The sequence below is a fragment of the Engraulis encrasicolus genome, chromosome 7 (assembly GCF_034702125.1).
Source record: "Engraulis encrasicolus isolate BLACKSEA-1 chromosome 7, IST_EnEncr_1.0, whole genome shotgun sequence".
Classification (NCBI taxonomy): domain Eukaryota; kingdom Metazoa; phylum Chordata; class Actinopteri; order Clupeiformes; family Engraulidae; genus Engraulis; species Engraulis encrasicolus.
In genome coordinates this window covers 33,202,054-33,219,553 of record NC_085863.1, presented here as the reverse complement: position 1 = coordinate 33,219,553, position 17,500 = coordinate 33,202,054, and the positions used below count along the sequence as shown (strand labels likewise).

General features: G+C 46.8%; 1 protein-coding gene across 1 annotated transcript in view; it reads right to left on the bottom strand.

Annotated features, from left to right (window-relative positions):
* The window catches only part of cxadr (CXADR Ig-like cell adhesion molecule), a 91,638-nt gene that overhangs the window by 18,940 nt on the left and 55,198 nt on the right, over nucleotides 1-17,500 (bottom strand). The window contains exon 3 of the mRNA XM_063203269.1: nucleotides 6,461-6,665. Coding sequence (XP_063059339.1) covers nucleotides 6,461-6,665 — 205 coding nt within the window. The remainder of the gene's footprint in view (nucleotides 1-6,460; nucleotides 6,666-17,500) is intronic.

Below are 17,500 nucleotides of genomic sequence, written 5' to 3'. Positions count from 1 at the left end.
GAGCTCATTAAAATGCCCAGAATGCACCACCATCACTGCAATCTCCAACACTATCTTCTCCATCTGTCTTCCTGCTACTTCTGAGCTGAGCAGCACTAGCTCTTTTAGGATGCTTTCATATCTAGGCGTTTACAACGGAAGGTGAAACGTTTGCCCCCAAGGAATGGCTCAGGAAAGGGCGGGGAGATCTCAGCTCCTTTTCGATCAAGTATATTTACAGTGCACATGTTTGCTTATTTGTTCCATTATGAAATGTACCATATGTGAACACGAAACGATACTGGAACAAAGACTTCCTAACGGTGTGGGATTTGTATCGTAACAAAAAAAACAGGTGTGAAAGCAACCTTAGGCTCTTCACGGATCTCTTTTATTGCAGTCAGGTATTCCGTCTTCATTTTGATGACCAGTCGCTATTATGAGATGGAGAGTGGCCCACGGGGAGATTTGAGTAATTTCATTATTTTTATTTTTTATCGCCGTTGTTGTAATGTGTTAATTGTAAGATTTTGCCAGCTGCTGGTGGTCAGGGGTCTCTGTGTAATACGCTTTTGGCGTTAGTTGTTGTCATAACTAAAATTTACATCGGCTTCTGTTCCACTCGCCTGCCATCTGTCTCAATGCCTTTTCATGAGGATGCTTGCCGGCCGCACGATCTTCCCTCTCACCCACCCATCTCTACTCTTACCCCTTCCATCCTCTCCTCCCTCTCCCCTGCACTCTTCACTATCATTCATTCCATCACAACCCCCCCCCCAGCATCTCCAATCTTGTCCATCCCACTGCCCCCACCCTCCTCTTCTTTCCTTTCCTCTCCTCTCCCCTCCCTTTCTCTCTCCCCCCCACTCTCTTCACTATCATTCATTCCATCATCACTCCCGAATCCCCCCCCAATCTCCAATCTTGTTCCTCCCACTACCCCCCTCCTCTTCTCCCTCTCCTCTTTCCTCTCCTCTTCCCTCCCTTCCCTTCCTCCCCCCCCCCTCCCCCCCAACACACTCATTCATTAGTCCGCTGAAATATGCTTGATAATTGATAGCACCTATCCTACGGCCAGATTACAAGCGACAATTAAATCTGACCCCTGCAAAATGACTCCCCAGTGGCAGCCGCAGCCGCAGCCACTGACGATGATGGCGATAAATAAAACTTAATTCGGAGCGTCGAGCCTTCAGGCCTGAGGCAAGATTGATGTATTACGCCGCCACTTACTCGGGATGAGTGCCTAACAAGTCCCTCTACCCTCCTAGAAAGAGACACACACACACACACGAAGGCTAACACACACACACACACACACACACACACACACACACACACACACACACACACACACACACACACACACACACACACACACACACACACACACACACACACACACACACACACACACACACACACACACACACACACACACACACACACACACACACACACACACACACACACACACACACACACACACTTCACCCACTAATACTAGCTGGCATTAAATGGATATGCATGACAAGCCTTTTTTGTAAGGGTTGATGGTGCGCTCTTTCAAGATGTCACGGGAATGTGAACTCAAAAAGCCCTGCGTCTTATCTGGGAGATTAAGCACTAAAAGACAGTGAGTGCAGTCGAGAGCACTGAGAGGAACGCTGTATATCTTCTCAACAGGAGGAAAAAAAGAACTCCTTCGAGCCACATTTATTACATTTCGTCTGAAGACAGGGCTTCTTCTGGTTTCACAAGTTAAATTTAACATATTTTAAGCCTTTTTATCATGTTTCGTATGAAGACAGGGTTTCTGCAGGTTTCATAAGTGAAATGTGGCATTAAAAAAAGAGACTTTCAAGACCGCACAGAAAACCCTGTGAAGGGTGCACCTGTTTTCAGGATCTCTATGGCTTGCTGGCTTGCTTGGGGTGGACTCCGCCCCTTTTCAGCTGTGTGGCGTAAGCAAACAGATACCAGTCGTGCCGTCTCCATATGCAAACACACGTCACACCAACACGCCTGCCCAGTATCAGGAAATAAGTGGTTCAATGTGGGGCAGATGATCTGACAGCTGATTTAGCCTGTGTGGGCGTTAACCTACAACTGCTTGGCTGTTCTCTTTTTTTCTCCCTCTCTTTCACTCTTTTCTTTTTCTCCTTTCCCCGTTTTCTTTTTTCCTCTTTCACTCTCCCCAGGTAATAATTCTCCCGCAGAGATTTCAGGCCAGGTGAAGTCGTGTTTGAGGGGAGCTCCTAGAGACAAAACACGAATGCCTGTTGAACTTGGAGCTTGGAACTTGGAGCTTGGAGTAACTTGGCAGAGCATTTTATAACATCACCGCCTTGTCTACATTGGGTACATCTTGAAACTAAATGTTCTCAAGGAAAGAAAAAAAAAACGTATAAAAAATGTCTTAATTCAAAGTTTATGGTGATCAGCCAACAGCTACAGCAGTGTTTCTCAAAGTGGGGCTCGGAAGCATTCAGACCCTCTGAAGGGGGGAATGATGGAAAAAGTCTGAGAACCACTGAGCTACAGGGATAAGATATTTTTGAGATAGAGAAATCCACTTTCAACAGTAGGCCAAAAAAACCCCAGATGGAGAGACTCTAATGAGTGCAGTCCACTGTACAACTAAGCTCTACACAAGAGTAGCGTGTCAAAGTCCAAAAGATTTCCAACAGCTCAAGGTGTCAGAAGTGAATCACTTCCCTGCTGTAATGCGCCGCTTTCCTGCCTTCCAACATTGGTAAAAATAATGTTTTTTTTTAAAGACAAGCACAACCTTCTCTCCTGCAGTAATTGCAGATATAAACTGAAAGTGAAGGGGTCATATCGGTGCAGTATCCGTGCCGGTGTTCACAAGCTTAACGGGAGCTCTGAGCAAAGTACACAGAGTTTGAGTCTTCAGTGTTTATTTTAAAAAAGCAAGCTAAAAAAAAACGATTCAACCTGCAATTTGTCATAATAAGCTACACTTCCAATTAATCAGATGATGAAATATAACAAGCATGATACCATTTTGGGCCACAATTATCCCCATTTACTTGTGCATTTTCCTCATATGTTCAAGTATATTCAACACTCATCGAATTTTATTTATTAACGTTGTGGTTTTAAATTTCTACTTTTTTGCCTGTTCATAAATGTAGCTATGCCTCACAGTTACGCCCAACGTGTAATATACTGCAAAAGGCAGTTTATTGAGCTCACACTTTATTGTACAAGCTGTAAATGGTGTACAATTCACCATCGAGCAACATTTTTGTCAATATGACACCAAGGAAACGGAGACGCATTACAAACACCTACGTACAATACAGCAGCAGGGTATTTTGCATACAGAAAAACACGCTGTCTTGGCAATGTACCCTTCAAGATACACTTGCACCTCTGCGATAAGATCTCCACACTACATATCATATTCCAGGGTGTTTGGTTGGGAACAGTGAGATCTGTTGAGGTGTCCTTCACTTGTTCCTTGAACAATGCAAATCAAACTGTTTTGTTGCAACAATGTACGTCGCTTTGTTGCTATTGCGATAGTGCTCAGAGTGACTCAGCGAGGTTTGTTTTTGTGATGTTCCGAGGGGAGTGCAGATTTAGTGGTAAAAAACAGGAACGGTGTGTACTGTAAGCTGAGGGAGGAGAGAGATAAGTGGGGCAGGGGTGTGAATCTTCGGTGAAATGGCTGCCTTCTCACTGCGTGAGCTGGTCTCGTGGTCAGTGCACACTCAACACAGGCTGTGCATACTCAGAGGGTAAGACTATATTATGGACAGGAACACACGCACATACACACACGAATACACAAACATAAACGAACACACACACACAGACACACGGACACACACAGACACACGGACACACACAGACACACGGACACACACAGACACACGGACACACACAGACACACGGACACGGACACGGACACACGGACACACACACACACACACACACACACACACACACACACACACAGACACACACACACACACACACACACACACACACACACACACACACACACACACACACATACACACACACACACACACATACACACACACACATACACACACATACACACACACACACACAAGAACACACACTGATACACACTAACACCTCAGCCCCATCACATCTGTATGAAGCGGGAGTGAGATTTATAAACACCGTCATTCCATGATAAGAACTTTATCAGTTGGTTAGTAGGCTTTCCAGAGCAGCAATGCATGCCTTAAAGAAAACTCATTTGACCTCTGCCATGAATATCTCTGCAAGAACTCCAGTAAAACCTGTCTAGGATGTTCCCCTTTAACACATATTGTATACAGAACTTCTGGAAAGGAGTTCATGGCAGGTCGAAATGTTGTATTTGTGTGCTAAACTCCCTCCATTAATAATAACACAACTGAAATGTGTCTTTAATCCCTAAACAAATCCCTAAATTTGGAACCCTAGATTTGGAAGCAACTTTGAGATGATATTAAAAATGCTGATATATCGTGTGTGCTTGGTGCTAGAAATTAGGGGTTTTTAGATGCGTCCCAGCATCTCTATAAGAGGGTCTGTCCGTCCGTCCGTCCGTCTGAAACGCATTCCTTGTCTGAAACGCTGTCTGAAACGCATTCCTTGTCTGAAACGCTGTCTGAAACGCATTCCTTCAATTGTTCCTTCCCGTGTCCACCAGGAGGCGGACGGGAGTTACACATTTTTTTGAAAAACATGGCGGCGATTTCCAACATCACGTTTTTGCTTAATATAAAGACCCTAAATGCTTATAAATGTCAAGACTACCACGGATTGATGTAAAAATGCACCACGAACGTATGTAACACAAGTAGGTTACCCCACATTGCCATTTGATCACTCGATGTTTTGAGCTAACCGGGTAAGCTAATGTTAGCATTTTACCAGAACCAGGCAGCTACAAGCTTATATTAGACTACTTCTATACTTCTATAAGGATATAACGGGGCTTAAATGTTATCTAGGACCAAAACACAATCGCATTTAAGCCATGTACACACTGTGTTGTGATATTGGGTGAATAATGTGTGCAAACGACCGTTCGCCGTTTGTTATCTCGCTCGGTCTACCCGGTGTCAGCGGCGAGACAGGCCGCGCCGTGAGGCTTGAAAGTCGGCTGAGCAGCGTTGTTAGCCCCGGGGAGAATCTAATGGGAGTATGTGTGACCACACCCCCAGCGCGATATTATGGAACCGTAATAAGTTGACAGGCGACCAGCAGCGCTACAGCTCTTCCTAAACGTGAGTTTGCAAACATTCTGCCCCTACGTTTCAGTGAGTAGTCAGTGTTCTCGAACTAGTAGACAGAACAGCCCCACAGGTGCTTTCCCTTGCGCTCAGAGAGAGCATGGGACAGAACGCGTCTTTTGCTTCGTAATTGGTTTGCAGTCGTATGAATTTGGTAAACTCTGCCACTGAAGCTCACTGCTTTGTGCCTTGACGGTAAAAAGCTGGCTTTGAAAATTAAGCGCACAATGCATCCAAAGGGTGAACCCACAGCGCATGATTCACCCAAACGGTTTTATTTATTTATTAGGCTATTTGGCGATGTTTAGTTTCTTTCCCACATGCACATGACGCTGAAATGGCATGATAGCCTACTAAAGGTTGATAAATAACCTAGTACTAATAATATCTGGTAATTTGTAATGTAGCCACTTGATCTATGTGAAATTTGAAATTAGATGCTTCTTTTCCAAATCCAAGCATGATGGCCTTATTATAGTCTAAACTGCAAAATATAAAGCTTTGTCTCGTCATTTCGCTGCCTGCCACATTATTTGGAGTTTCCATGGGCAATAGGCTATGACCAATAAACAAAAAGCACATCCTCAGAGGGGGGTGGGCGTTGACAGGTTAGGAGGAGGCCAGCGGGGCGTTTTGGGGGGGGGAAAGGTTGGAACTGGCATAGAGGGACGCATCTGTTGTCCGCCTGTCGGCCTTGTTTAAGTATGAGAAGAAACTAGTGAGTGTGGTTCTTTTCCCAAAGATATAATGCATTTACTGAAAACTTGCACTCAAAATAATAGGGTCATTGACGTTTTCAGTAGTGCAGGTGGAACAATCAGATCTAATGCCACTATTGTATGGATTAAATTATTATTTTATGATGATGGTCTGTGTGTGCGTGTGTGCGTGATCAGACAAAGATGAAAAAATATGGCAATAATAATAATAATAATAGTAATAATACCAATTTTGCTGGATAATTTTAAAAGCATTAATTCAATATAAATGGCATGTATAAACAAATGTTACTGTATGTGTATGTGTAACGTACCAATTCACACAATAATGACATTAGCTGTGGTGGCGCCACCTATGCCTCTACTTCTAAAAGTGATAATGACCCAATAATTAAAACAGCATTTTTAATGTCTTAGTTTGATAATGTACCTAATGTACAGTACTTCCGTAACGTGTGAAGGACTTGAGATACTCACCCATGACTCTGAGCACCACCTTGCGGCTGCGTATGCCCGGCACCTTCTTGACCTTGCACTGGTAGGTGCCTGTGTCGGCCGACTTGAGCGCCAGCAGGTTGATGGAGGCGTCTCCGGTCTTGGGGTCCGAGGAGAAGAAGTGGACGCGGTCCTTCAGCGGAGGGTAGTAGTTCTCATACGGCCGGTCCCCTGAGTACAGGATCACCTGCAACGCAAAGACAAGGGAGAGAAGAGAGACGACGAGGTTTAGAGAGGCGTCTAGGAAGATCATCCTTCACCCAGGTCATGCTAGCCTGTAGTGAAGTGAAATGAAAGCCCAACTGGGAAACCCCAACTCCCAGTGCCATTGAGACACATCACTCCAAAGCACACAAGTATTCACTGCATACCGCACACAATGAAATTGCATTGATGTCTCACCCGTGCAAGGGCACATCCCCCACTGGCGACCCTAGGGAGCAGTGTACCTTAGCATGGTACCTCAGTCATGGAGGAGGATGGGGAGAGCACTGGTTAATTACTCCCTCCACCAACCTGGCGGGTCGGGGGCCTGGGGACGCCCTAACCGCTTACCCATGACTGCCCTTTGTAGTTGCCACGTTGAACTTCAGTTTTCTTTCCCCCTCACACCAGTTGACGCTTTTTATCCAAAGTGACTTACGTAAGGGTTAACGTTCGGCGAGAAGGTCGCTACCGTGGAATAGCAGCACGACAAAGAGAATCTTTAGACCCCGACGCGGAGCGGAGGGGTCTTGTTCTCTCTGAAGTGCTGCTATTCCACAAAGCGACCGACTCGCCGAACGTTAACCCGCTTATTATATGGATATACTTAAATTATTCACACATGGCGGGGACATTTCTTTAGGCCTATTTAATGTTAAGTTTATTATAGTTTTTCATGTCAAAAGATTGTTGCTGCGCAAAACAAAACAGTGCCGTTGTGGAACACCGCTAGGCAACAGCTAGGTAGCCAGGACAACAGGTGTTGTCTATCACAGCAGCTGATTAGAGTCTTGTTGAAAAGTCGCTTTAGCAGTGAAAAGTCTTGTTGCCATTGACAGCGGTCTGATATAGACCAACCCGTCCGTTATCGAAAAATAACAGACGTGCGAACGTTGGGAAGCCCCATTGAAATGAATGGAGCATTCGACCGATGACGTCACTCCATATAATAAAGTGTGGTAAAGTACAGTAAAGCAGTGTGGGGCTAGGTGCCTTGCTCAAGGGCACCTCATCCATGGAAAGAGTGGAAGGGTAGGGAGTGGAAGGGTAGGAGGTGAAAGGGTGGGGTTCGAACCAGCAACCCTGTGATCTAAAGCCTATCTCCTTAACCATTAGGCCACAGCTGCCCATGTTGGGCCACGGCTAGCCCACCCATAGTCCAAGTTACAGGAGAAAATAAAGGCAATGAGACACAGACGTTTCAAAGAGATGCAGCACTGTATAATACACACGGATGACCACAAACAAAATGGGGCAGATTTAAAACAATAATATCAATCTATCTGTCTGTTAGACCTATGCAACACAGGGGAGAGCAGTGAGATTAGGGCACAGAAGTGTCAGGGGGATGCAACAGTGTACTGTGCACATCTATGGATATAATCTTTAGTCTCGAGCACTGCTCAGTGGGCTCAAAGATATCAGGGGGACGAGAGCAAATACAAAGGGGACACACTTGGAAACACAAGTCATTCCATTTGTTTGCACTGCATGGAATCTTTATGCTCCAATATCTGCTCCTTGTGAGATTTAGAGAATATGATGTTCAACAATTTGCTAGCACAAAACGATGAACTGATATTCCAGGGGGTCGTTTTGCAATGTAAATGCAAACACTAAAATTCAACAACTCATGTCCGAGGTAATACAAATCTGCCCAGTTCCAGAGAGATAGGTAATGTGGCTGGTTATGCAATTCGGACGGAACAAACAGAGGGGTGAGGTGGGTAGAAGGGGGCTTCAGACGTCAGTCGTGTGTGTGTGTGTGTGTGTGTGTGTGTGTGTGTATGCGTGTGTGTGTGTGTGTGTGCGTGTTTGTCTGCGTGTGTGTGCGGGTACAGGGCCTGGTGAAGGTCAGACGTCTCAGATTGGACTGTTTGGCCTTCACGGGGATGGCTGAGCAATGCGGTGCGGTGCAGTCTGGTCCCTCAGCGGCACCCCACCCCACTCCACCCCTCTCCCTCTCATCTTAGCAGCGGTGTTCTGTCCAGATGGGCTGCTTCATCGAGGTGAACTGCCCAAACCTAACTGGACGGACAGACAGCCGGTTACCCCCCTTGCAAAAAGTTAAAATATCTATTACTCGGAATCCACCCACATCGCATCGCTTGTACACTCCTCGCCTACTCGCCTTGCTGGAGCACATAAGACATTTTGTTGACTTCACTCGCTGAGCGAGTAACTAGTACTAGTAGTGTGTGAGCGAGGCTTTACTGAATGAAAAAGGTTTCCCACCCCTGCTCTAGGGGGGTGTTACTGTAGTGCACTGTAATGGCTTGGTAGCTCAGCTTGACGGGGAGCTCATCTTGACATGACACGAGCAGCTTTCAGAGGGCAGGGTAGCCACGCACGCTTGCCCTTTTCACATGCCCACTCTAACAAAGGCTGCTGCCGAGACGCATCAACACCTGCTGTGTAAATACAGCCATAAGCTGGAACTAAACACACACAGACACACTGACATGCTCACACACACACAGACACGCGCACACATACACGCGCTTGCGCACAGACACACACATGCATACACACACTCGCACACACGCGCGCGCACGCGCGCGCACAACACACAGAGACACGCACACATACACTCAAATGCGCAGGCATGCACACAGACAGAGACACACACAGGCGCACGCACACACAGGCACGCACACACTCAAAATATCAGAATTCTGCTTCAGGCATCCCTTTAAGGCGAAGCATACAGATAACAGGCAACACAAGCAAGAACACACACACCTTCTTCAAACACCGCAAAAAGCTTGCACACATGCACACATGCACGCACGCCGACATACACACAACTTCAAAAGCCAATGCATACCACCCCACTTATCGGGCGCACACATCCACAGAAGACATCCAAGCAGAGCCCGGGGTAAGCCTATTTACACAATCTGGAGGCAGTGGGCTCTCCATAACCACAGACTTAAAGAGGAGAAGGAGGTCTCATGCGGACTGCCATCGAGAGAAAACAGAGAGAGTGAGAGAGAGAGAGAGAGAGACAGAGAGAGAGAGAGAGAGAGACAGAGAGAGAGAGAGAGAGAAAGAAACTGTTGACTTATGAGTGATAGAGAGGGGACTATGAACAGAGGGCTTGTAAAGAGAGACATAGAGAAAGAGTGAGAGCGTGTAAAAGAGAGAGAGAGAGAGAGAGAGAGAGAGAGAGAGAGAGAGAGAGAGAGAGAGAGAGAGAGAGAGAGAGAGAGAGAGAGAGAGAGAGCTCTTGTGTGTAATCGAGAGATGAGAATGATAAAGCACAGTAAAAGCCTGACATTGGCAAAAGTGGAATACTAATGAACACATCAGCGAATCGCACACAGGGGTTGGAGACGGACACGCTTTAGTGGCAGATAAGGAGACACGGACAGAAGCAGGAATCTAAATGAGGGGAGAGAGAGAGAGAGAGAGAGAGAGAGAGAGAGAGAGAGAGAGAGAGAGAGAGAGAGAGAGAGAGAGAGGGAGAGGGAGAGAGGGAGACGGAGAGATTTATTAGGTCGCCTATCATGTACTGCTTGGCAAATACATCTTGTCACTACACTTGGTTGCCTTCGTTTATGCATCTGTCATACATACCATAGCTCCTGTACTTTGGCAAAACAAATGTTCAACATGCTTTATCTATAAAGCTTAACATATTTATTCTTCAACTTGAGAACAAGGAGAACAGAGAGCAACAAAGAGAAAAAAAAGAGTGAGAGGAATAAGAAAAAAAATGACTCCACCACAAAAAGGTGCGGTGTAAGTGTAAGCCTGGAAGCAGTGGTGTAGGAAGGCCAGGTTGTTTAAGATAACTTGCCTGATGAAGACCCTGTTGGGTCGAAACGTTGTATGACCTAAATAAATTTCAAAGCGGAGCTACAGTGTGCGGACTTCTACTTTTTCCATGTTTAAGATAAGTGAGCGGTGAGTGAGCATCTTGTCCATATTAGGCGCTGAGCTGATCTGAGCATGTTTGTCTAATGCGTGCCACCTGTGCCCCCTGCTCTGGCCATATTGCTCTCCTCTCCTCTCCTCTCCTCTCCAGCCCGATTCCCAGCACCAGCACGGCCGGTAAGTTAAGCACTCCGATATGAGATCGCAGGAGAGGGGAAATGAAACAGCCTAGGGCAGGGAGAGAGAGACGGAGAGAGAGAGAGAGAGAGAGAGAGAGAGAGAGAGAGAGAGAGAGAGAGAGAGAGAGAGAGAGAGAGAGAGACAGACAGACAGAGAGACAGCGAGACAGAGAGACAGGCAGACACAGTTTCACAAAGAGCTCACAGAAAGAGCCCACACACACACACTATACCCGAAATATTTGCATGTCCACTTTTAAATGCAAAAACAACATGGCTTCACATGCGAAACATGCATTCTGGGATACAGAGAGCCTCTGATCACAGCCGCAAACAAAATGTTTGAAGAAGATGAATTAATAGCAGCAAACAGGGAAATAATTATGAACATCAATGAAGCCAATATTACGTTAGCAACAAACATCCCAGCGAAGTAAACACCCACATAGCGACAACAACAAAAGCATGCGCGCGCGTGCGCACGCACGCACGCACGCGCAACTATCCATACGCTGAGTTCAGGCCAAGCCAGGGGGTTACTGTTTGTTTCTTCAGGCTTGAAAAACATGGCAGAGAGGGAGGGGGAGAGGGAAAGTCACCACAGCTCTGATCTCTGATCAGTTCAAACGGGAACACATGCCAGTTCTGGTTAGGCAGCGGAGGGTATAGCACAGGCCTGAGGCCAGGCCTTGGGGATGTAGTGGAAGGGGTTGGGGTTAGCCAACGAGGCGGCAAAGCCCCTTTACCCCCTTTTCTCCCCTGCTTTACCCCTGAAGCCAGGGCTGACTAAGGCCACCTGTGTGTGTGTGTGTGTGTGTGTGTGTGTGTGTGTGTGTGTGTGTGTGTGTGTGTGTGTGTGTGTGTGTGTGTGTGTGTGTGTGTGTGTGTGTGTGTGTGTGTGTGTGTGTGTGTAAAGGGGGATAGTTCACATCAGCCTCCCTCTATAATCCTGACCTCCCCCACCACTCCTCTTCATCCCCCACCCCTCCTCTTCATCCTCCATGCTGGGGCTGCATCTGATTCTGATTAGTGTTGATGTGGGAACATGGTTTGCCTTATAAAAATGTACCTCGAGCAAAGCGCTCAGAGATTCCGAGGAAAAAGGCTGTGTGTGTACGTGTGTGTGTGTGCAGGTAGGGGGTGCACTGTGTTATGTCCAAAAGCAGCCAATGAGAGGCCATTAAAAAAGGTGAGATCATCAGCTTGAGTCACGTGACCACACATACACAGACACACGTGCACACAAACGCAAGCATGCACACAAATAATACACACCAGTGATGTCCAACATGCAGTGGGAAGGGGAAGGGAAGGGAGAGCAGTGCTTCATTTGAGATGCAAATGAACAGTGAGTCACCTGGACCTTTCAATCCTGTGGGCAAAGCCAGCCAAACCCTCTCCCCTGCCATCCCCAGCCCTGAGGTTCCATTTTCACACTCATGTGTCTCCTCGACAACTCTCTTATGACAAGTAATACTATTGGTCAATGAAGCCAAAAAAGATGCTTGTAGTTTGGTGTAGGTCTACGCCAAGGTAAAGGGCACCATTTTTGTGACACCCTCCCCTCAGGATGGGTACTGAAAATATTGTAAAACATAGAGGCTAAAGTGATAGACAAATAAATGATCTAGTGCTATCTCAGTCTCTACGAAACCTTAGTCAGGGCACGTTCGGTCTTTGACCAAAAGCTTGGCAAGTAGAAAAACAAAATAGGATTTCAGTGTGTGCAGATATTTTTCTCTTCATTTTCACCGTTTCTGTTCATGTTTGGAGACTTTTAGTCATGAGTGTGGTGTAATACGTCTCAATTTCAATATCAATAACACTCACACCTACACTGCTCTCACAGCAATCAATCAATCAATCAATCAATCAATCAATCAACCAATCAATATTAATTTATGTAGCACATTATCATACTTAACAGTCATTCAATATGCTAAAGAGTAGAGAAAGACTAGAGAGACAGGTAGTGACAGTGTCCTCTCCCTTTAACGTTCTTTCGGGCGCAGGCCAGAGACCAGGCCACCGGGTACCCTGGGTCCTCCCTCATCAATATCACTCCAGCGCTCACGCCAACCATGAAATGAACATCCAACTGTGGACTACAACAAAGTATTACAAGCCCTGATTAGCAGCATTCCTGTCCCGGGCGTCGCTGTAAAAACACACTCAGCAAAACATAAATCAATGCTCAGTAATATTGCTGGATGAATATTTTTTTCAATTGCTTTCTTGGTTGTGGTTTGATTTCCTGGCAATACCATCCCAAACTCATCATAACCGACCACCACAACCACCACCCCTCCCACCCCAGCGGCCGGCTACACCCCAGGATATTGCGTTCAGAGTGGGGGGTGGGTTAGGAGGTCATCCCAGGGTATTGCACTGAGAATTGGTTATCTGATGAATAGTCACACAACAGATATGGCCATTCCCTGGTGGACATGAATTCATGTTCAATACTAATAAACAGAAACAGAAACAGAAACACACACACACACACACACACACACACACACACACACACACACACACACACACACACACACACCGACGTGTGTGTGTGTGTGTGTGTGTGTGTGTGTGTGTGTGTGTGTGTGTGTGTGTGTGTGTGTGTGTGTGTAATCATATTCTGGCAGCTATATGGCCACGGCGCGCTCTGGGAGTCTGCACGCGGCGGAGGATTGGACTAGGGATTGCAAATCTGATAAATCCCTCCACAAACACTCGCCTATATTAAGGCCCTCAGAAAGCTGGGCTGGGGCTGGGCTGGGGCTCAGTGCTCAGGGCTCGCTTCGCTCCGCATCGCTTGGGCTTTTTTTAAACACTTCAAGCTGGATAGCTACATGTAGCTCGCTGGAGAGCTGTGGCTCTGCCTCTGTGCACTGAGGTATAGTGCAATGAGAACCAGGGGTGGATTTCTCGAAACCATAGTTGCTAGCCATTGGCAACTACCCAAGTTGCTAACTGGCTAACAACAACGCTTTCGAGAAACGCATCCCAGTAATGTGCTACACCTCATTCACTGGAGTTATAATCAAAATGCCAATTTCAACTGATGCAGTGGGGCTGACCCTATATCAATTGATTTGCAATGAGACAGGACAGGAGAGATATTTAAAGACCTTATTTACTGGTGTAATCATATAATCAAAACGCCACTTTGCGCCAGAGCTAGCGCGTTGACCCCACATTAAAGGGTGTGCGATGAAAATCCAGGTAGGAGAAATACTTCAACAGCTTATTTACTGGTGTAATGAAATGATCACAAAACGGCACTTGAATCAGCCACTCGTGCTCGTCAAAGGTCTGTGCGTCACATGAATTACAGTTACCGTGCGGTTCAGTAAGCATTAGCAAGCATGGCTACAGGCTATGGAATGTGGGAAAGCCCATGCCAACAGGACCATGCCAATCAGACTGTGGTAATGCATGAGGGGACAAGGGGGTACTAGCCGCCCACACCCAGTGCCCCCCATTCTACAGCTCCCCCGGCATCTAATGTGGATGCTAACATTCCCATGCTCTTATGAAGAAGTACAATATGCTCACCTTCTTAACGTAGCCCCTTACCAGACACCCCCCAGCCACTGGGACGTTGTAAGTCAACGAAAAAACTGAACTACAATAGTACTACACCCTTACGACAATGCACAGGGCCTTCAGTAATACATTACGACTTGGTCGTTGCCATTCTGGTAACAGCTAATTTATAACAGGGGTAGTGCCTTAAGGGGTTAAAGACTTTGTCAAATGTAACCTAGTTGCATGCACCCAGACAGGCATTTTGGCCTAAGCCATCAAACATTCCCGTTCAAGAGTAATGCCCGGGGGGTGGTGGGCGGCAGTGCATGGGACTGGACGGGTGGGCGTGGTGGCTCATGTTTACAGGATCTCTCAGCTCCTCACTGGTGTGCCATACAGAGAAACAGAGCGGGCATCAGTCACGCTTCACTGCGCCCCAAAAGAGCCACCCACCCATCCACCACTCAACACAGTGAGGGGGGGGAGAAAAGACAATGATCTATAAAATTGGGTTTCTGCATTGAAGGCGCTTCCTATTGTTCCCGTCGCGCATACGTCGCGGCGGCCAAACAAAAGGCAGACGGGGGACACACAGGAATGCAAAGACTAGCTGTAAACAGGGTTGCTCTACCCCTGCAAGTCTGACGGACACAACAATACAGTGAAGCCTAATGACCAAAATCAACAATGACATCTCCAACACCAACCCCAGCACCAACAAAAACACGGACAATAAAATTCCTTTAGTACAAAACAAAAGGGCTTGCATACAGTCAAAACACTGGGCAATCAGGATGCCGTGGCACACCATATAAGGGCAAGCTACCCATGGTAGGTCCCCTCTCTCTCCCCACTAACTTCCTGTCACCTCTTCACTGTCCTGACAAATAAAGGCAAAAAAGCTTAAAAAATGTACTTACAAAAAAAACCCCAATCAACAATCAACTTTTAAAAAAAAAGGAAAGCCACCAGCAGCAACATTTGTTTCGAGCCATTTACTAAATGAGAGATTTAATTATTTTTTTTACTGATGGTACAGTGACGCAAAGTCAGGAAGCAAATGGGTCAGAGAGATGGGGTAGGGCTGGGATTCGAACCTGGGTCCCCCTCCCCAAGGACATGCAGCCCATTTATGACACTGTGCGCTAGCTACTACTGTACATTGCGCCACATCAGTGAACACAGGGAAATTTGAAATATTAATGGACATCGTCAGACATTGTCAGCCAGACACACTCACTGTAAAGGAGTCACTACTCATGCAGTACTAATCTTTAACGTCTCAGTTATTCCTGGCCTTATGTCATTGTTCTGTCAGCTAACCAAGCAGAGTCTTTTGAGATGGGAGCAGTGAGCGGAAGATAGACAGGGGCTGAAACAGGCACAGACAGCCCTAGAAATTATACAGAATCGAGAAGCACAGAGGAGGCAAGTGGCCGGGCTCTTTTTTGTCCTCGCTCGCTCTTTTTCCTCTCATCTCTCTCTCTCCATCTCTCTCTCTCTCTCTCCTCATCTCTCTCTCCATATTGTTCTCTTTCTCTTTCCCTCCCATATCTCTCGCTCTCTCCATCTCTCTCTCCATATTGTTCTCTTTCTCTCTCCCCCCATCTCTCTTTCTCTCGCTCTCCATCTCACTCTTCATCTCTCTCTCTCTCTCTAATCCAGTCAGAAGGGTGCTGTCAGTCAGCCCTGTGTCCCAGCTGGGCGTGTGTGATTACACTAGATGGCGTAGACGGGGGGATGACCCCACTGGTCACTGGGAGTCACTGCTGCGGGGGAGGCCGAGGGATCACGACCTTTGACACTGGATTCCACTTTAAAAAACACAAACACACACACACACACATACACGCGGGCACGCACGCACAAACATACACACACACGGACTCACACTGACTGGCCTAAAAAGAATACTTACTCAGCAAAATATAGAATCGCTTTATATTTTCATACTTTAAAAAACTAAGATGCACTGATCAACTGTGCACCTAAACCCTACCAACCTAAAGCATGCAAACAAGACAGGAGAAATCTAATGGTATGCTGCCAGACACCAGACAGCGTCTTGCTACGATCCTATTATATTTCCGCTAAGACTCAGGAGCGTTGAGCAGCCCACTTACAGGGCCCACTGGCTATGGAGGGAGCTGAGAGGAGTTAAGAGGGTAGACATGACTAACTTAGAGAGAGGGAAATCCTAATCCTGTCCCGTAAACAAGCGTGAAGTTGAGGAGAGAGGAATACGGCTAAGCCTGTGTTGAATGAGCATGTTAGTTCTACACTGAGGCAGAGGTGAGAGACATTGGGCTTGTCCAACCTCTGTGGCGGTTTGTTACGCTTTTCTGACTGAACAAATTAGGTTGGTCGGAATGTTTATAGAGCAACATTCTACAACATGCTTTTGGGACGGTTTGCTCTCGATTAGAGTAGGAGTGTTGAACCAATTACCCGATTCTGACGATTTCGGGTAACGCTTTTCCTATAATGGCGCAGAGAGTCTACCTCTCAGCTGCCATAGGTTCACGACTTGTGTCACCGAGCAGGGTGTTCTGCACACAACAGTTTTAAAAAAAAAGATTTTTTGGGCATTTCATGTCATTATTATGACAGGACAGTTACAGAGGCACAGGAAATGACCGGGGAGAGAGCAACGTTGTCGGAATCGAACCTGTGTCACCGGTGTAGTAACCCAGTGCCCTACCATTAGGCCACCGCAGGGACCACCTACAGTGTTGTTGAGCTGAGTTGTTGAGTTCATGCATATTGAACTCTGTGTACTGCATTGCATTGCATTGCTTTCTGGCAGACAGTGTTACACCATGCCAGAGTTGGAGAAAGCCTGGAGGGAGAAGAGAGGAGCAGCGCCAAGCCATGTCGAGTGCTACTACACTGAAACAGGAGTGAGAGACATTAAATTGCACTGTGTTCCACACCAGCAGACCACCACGTATTGCACAGTGCCAGAGCTGGCAGGAGATGCAGCGTGGCATTGCCCGCCTAGAGCAGAACAGCACCAGAGGCAGAGCTATATGGGGGGCAAGTAGGGCATCTGCCCCTGGGCCCAGAGCCCTACCGTCTTGGTGGTTGGGGCCCCATCGTGACCTTGGCATGCTGTATGGGGGGACCTATCAGTGTTTCGCCCTGGGGCCCTGTGTGAATTTGTTAAGCCACTGAACAGCACGGCTCCTGTAAGTCCTGTTGAGTGAGTACTACACTACGCTGAGGCAAAGGT